Below are 3,234 nucleotides of genomic sequence, written 5' to 3'. Positions count from 1 at the left end.
GCGTGCTCCACTCTCGGTTACCTCTATCCCACTCTATCTCTATATTGCTTAGATATATCTTGCGTAGTTGTTTGCCTTGTCATATAGGTAAATTCACTTAGTTGCATATCTAGAGAATTTACCTTTTGTGTCAAGCCTAAATTGAAAAAGAACTAAAAATTGGTTAGCACCTATTCACCCCCCCCCCTCTAGGTGCGGCATACGATCCTTTCACCTATGGGAAGTATGGTCGCGCACATCTGCCAATTGCGTCTACCTACTGATGTTGATGTCACATTGCTTCTAGAATTCCTCTGCGCTCATCTTCCTGACATTCATCCCTCTGCGTGGAACACGACGGTGCTCGCGATCCTGTGGTCTCTGTGAAAATCCCGCAATAACATAGTTTTTGACAACGATCTGCTCTCCGCCGCACGAATCGTTTCACTCGTCACGAGTCATCTCGTTCTTTGGGATGTGTCGACCTAGGTGCTTTCCTAAGTTGGTGTGACAATATAAGGTAGTACCGCACCCCTCCCCCGGTATCTTGAGTGCGGTATGCGGCCCCTCCAGTGCCCCGAAAAAGCTAGACTTACGAAAGATTCGTACAGACGTAGTAAGTGGTAACAGCTGGTTGGTTGAATTGTTTGTTCCTTGCGTGATTTCAGGGCCATGAACCTCCGGCCTGATTCCAGGCTAGTCCGTAAGTCAGATTTTGTAGAAATTAGTCCGTAGATATAGTGCTGCGATCTTTGCACGGAGGCTGCAAATGGTGACGCGAGCGGACGCTGCGTCTAGGTGGATGATCGCCCCCGCCCGTTGCACTCTAAGACTGCTCATAATGAGAGTAACATAGGTAGTAACATCACACATCTCAAAACATTTTGGTGACATGGCATACCAATAAATAAAGAAAAATAGTGAGATGGTAACTAGCTATTTTACCATAACATCGCACACCCACACCCCAAAGCAAAATGAGTCTACAACATAATAAATGACACAATGCATGACACCATATATATAAGTTACTACCCACTGTGAAGGTAGTAACCTAAACTAGTAACATGTCATATGTTACTAGTCTAAGTTACTCCCCACTATGACCAGTCTAAACAAAAAGGTTCAGAATAAGAGCTTTGCCAGAAAGAAAGGTAAAAATAAGCTGCCATGCAGCACCACGCGATGTCAACGTTGCGGCAATGCATTACACGAGACAAGGACAATTAGTGAAAATGCACTCCAGTATGATTGGCCTTGGCCGAGTCAGTTGCTCCGTGAGTACTCCGTGGCAGCTGGCGCTGATCGCAACCAGTGCCCTGCTAGGTTTGGGCGACGTGCACCTACTCACTGCCACCCAGCAGCTGTGGCATACTTGATACTTTATACTAACGGCCGATCTTGCTAAGCGTGTCTGATTGGCCATAGACCAAACTTACTCATTCACATCTGAATGTCTGAAACTATATATATATACGTGTCTTTATCGAAAAAAACTATATATACGTGTGTGTCCCCGCAGCTCATCTCACTTCCACAAGCTACCAACTTTCGTCGTACACTCCGACACACGCATTTTTTTCGCACTTCGAGTAGATAGCTAGAGAGATCGAGATGAAGGTGGAGATGGTGGAGTCGACGCTGGTGGCGCCCAGCGAGGAGACGCCGCGCCAGGCGCTGTGGCTCTCCAACTTCGACGTCACCGCTGCAATGACGCACACGGCGCTGGTCTACTACTACCCGGCGCCGACGACGGGCGGCGAGGGCTTCTTCTCGCCGGACCGGCTGATGGCGGCCCTGGCCAAGGCGCTGGTGCTGTTCTACCCGCTCGCCGGGAGGCTAGGCATGGACGAGGATGGGCGGCTGCAGATCGACTGCCATGGCGAGGGAGCGCTATACGTCGTCGCAAGGGCGGACTGCACCGGGGAGGACCTCTTCAGCAACTACGTGCCCTCGCCAAAAGTCAGGCGCGTGTTCGTCCCGGTGGCGCCGTCCGGCGACCCGCCTTGCCTAATGGCCATGTTTCAGGTGACGTTCCTCAAGTGCGGCGGAGTGGTACTGGGCACAGCGATCCACCACGCGCTCATGGACGGAATCGGCGCGTTCCACTTCATCCAGACGTGGTCCGGCTTGGCGCGTGGCCTCGCCGTCGCCGAGGCATGCCCTTCGCCGCCCTCCCACGACCGCACGCTCCTCCAAGGGCGTTCGCCGCCGCACGCCGACTTCCACCACTCGGCCTACTCCTCGGCGCACCTCAGCGGCCTCCCACGCCCCTGCATTACCCTTCGCTACTCCGTCTCCCCCAAGCTGCTCGCGGACCTCAAGTCGCAGTGTGCGCCTGGAGTGTCTACCTACGGCGCCGTCACCGCGCACCTCTGGCGTTGCATGTGCATCGCGCGCGGGCTCGCCTCCGGCTCCGACACACACCTCCGCGTCACGGTCAACGTCCGCCACCGCCTATGCCCGCCGGTCCCGCGCTACTTCTCCGGAAACGCCATCCTGCGTGACCTCGTCACCGTCAAGGTGGCCGATGTGCTGTCGAAGCCATTGGGATACATGACCGACGCAATCAAGAAGTCGCTGGAGGACGTTGACGACGCGTATGTGCGCTCGATGATCGACTACCTGGGGCTAGAGTCCGACAAGGGAAGCTTGCAGGTCGCGCCATGGCAGCTCCTACCGGAGTCTGACCTGTGGGTGACAGCCTGGCTGGGGCTGCCCGTGTACGACGCCGACTTCGGCTGGGGCGCGCCACGGTTGGTTGCGCCCGCACAGATGTTCGGCACCGGCATGGCGTACGTGATGCAACAAGCCGACAGGGACAAGGGCTTCGTCGTGTTCCTCGCGCTGGAGCCCCAGTATGTGCCATGCTTTGAGGACGTCTTCTACAACAACTAAAATCCACGTCTTGGCCATGTTTCGACAGTTCACAGCACCCTAAGATTTGTGTGATCACATCTTGCCTTTGAGGCACATGAATTTTCCCGATTCACAAGCCTTGTATCTGTATTTTATTGTGTGGTTCTTGTATTGATTTTTCATTTTTAAGTTTTTTTTTGTGATAGAGAGCAACGAAGCAACGCTTAATTTGAAGCATACCTTCTTCACATTTATCATTTTCATCCAGTCGATGTCGTTGTGGTGGCCTTTAAGCCATCTACACGTTGCCAACTTGTCGTTGTTGAAAAGAATCGAGAGAGTAGAAATACTGAAAGTGGACGAGTGATTCCATTGATTGGGACTACAAATATAAGT

General features: G+C 52.9%; 1 protein-coding gene across 1 annotated transcript; it reads left to right on the top strand.

Annotated features, from left to right (window-relative positions):
- The first annotated feature begins 1,587 nt into the window (after positions 1-1,587).
- On the top strand, positions 1,588-3,025 carry LOC124694213 (putrescine hydroxycinnamoyltransferase 1-like). The gene has a single exon (XM_047227226.1). It carries the CDS (start codon positions 1,594-1,596, stop codon positions 2,875-2,877), a length of 1,284 nt encoding a protein of 427 aa, XP_047083182.1. The 5' UTR covers positions 1,588-1,593; the 3' UTR covers positions 2,878-3,025.
- Positions 3,026-3,234: the final 209 nt, after the last annotated feature.

Source organism: Lolium rigidum, chromosome 3 (assembly GCF_022539505.1).
Source record: "Lolium rigidum isolate FL_2022 chromosome 3, APGP_CSIRO_Lrig_0.1, whole genome shotgun sequence".
NCBI lineage: Eukaryota > Viridiplantae > Streptophyta > Magnoliopsida > Poales > Poaceae > Lolium > Lolium rigidum.
Note: the sequence above shows the minus strand (reverse complement) of the source record. Positions and strands in the feature narration are given on the sequence as shown.

Coding starts and splice junctions, on each gene's coding strand:
- LOC124694213 (XM_047227226.1), top strand. CDS start 1,594: ATGAAGGTGGAGATGGTGGAGTCGACGCTGGTGGCGCCCAGCGAGGAG.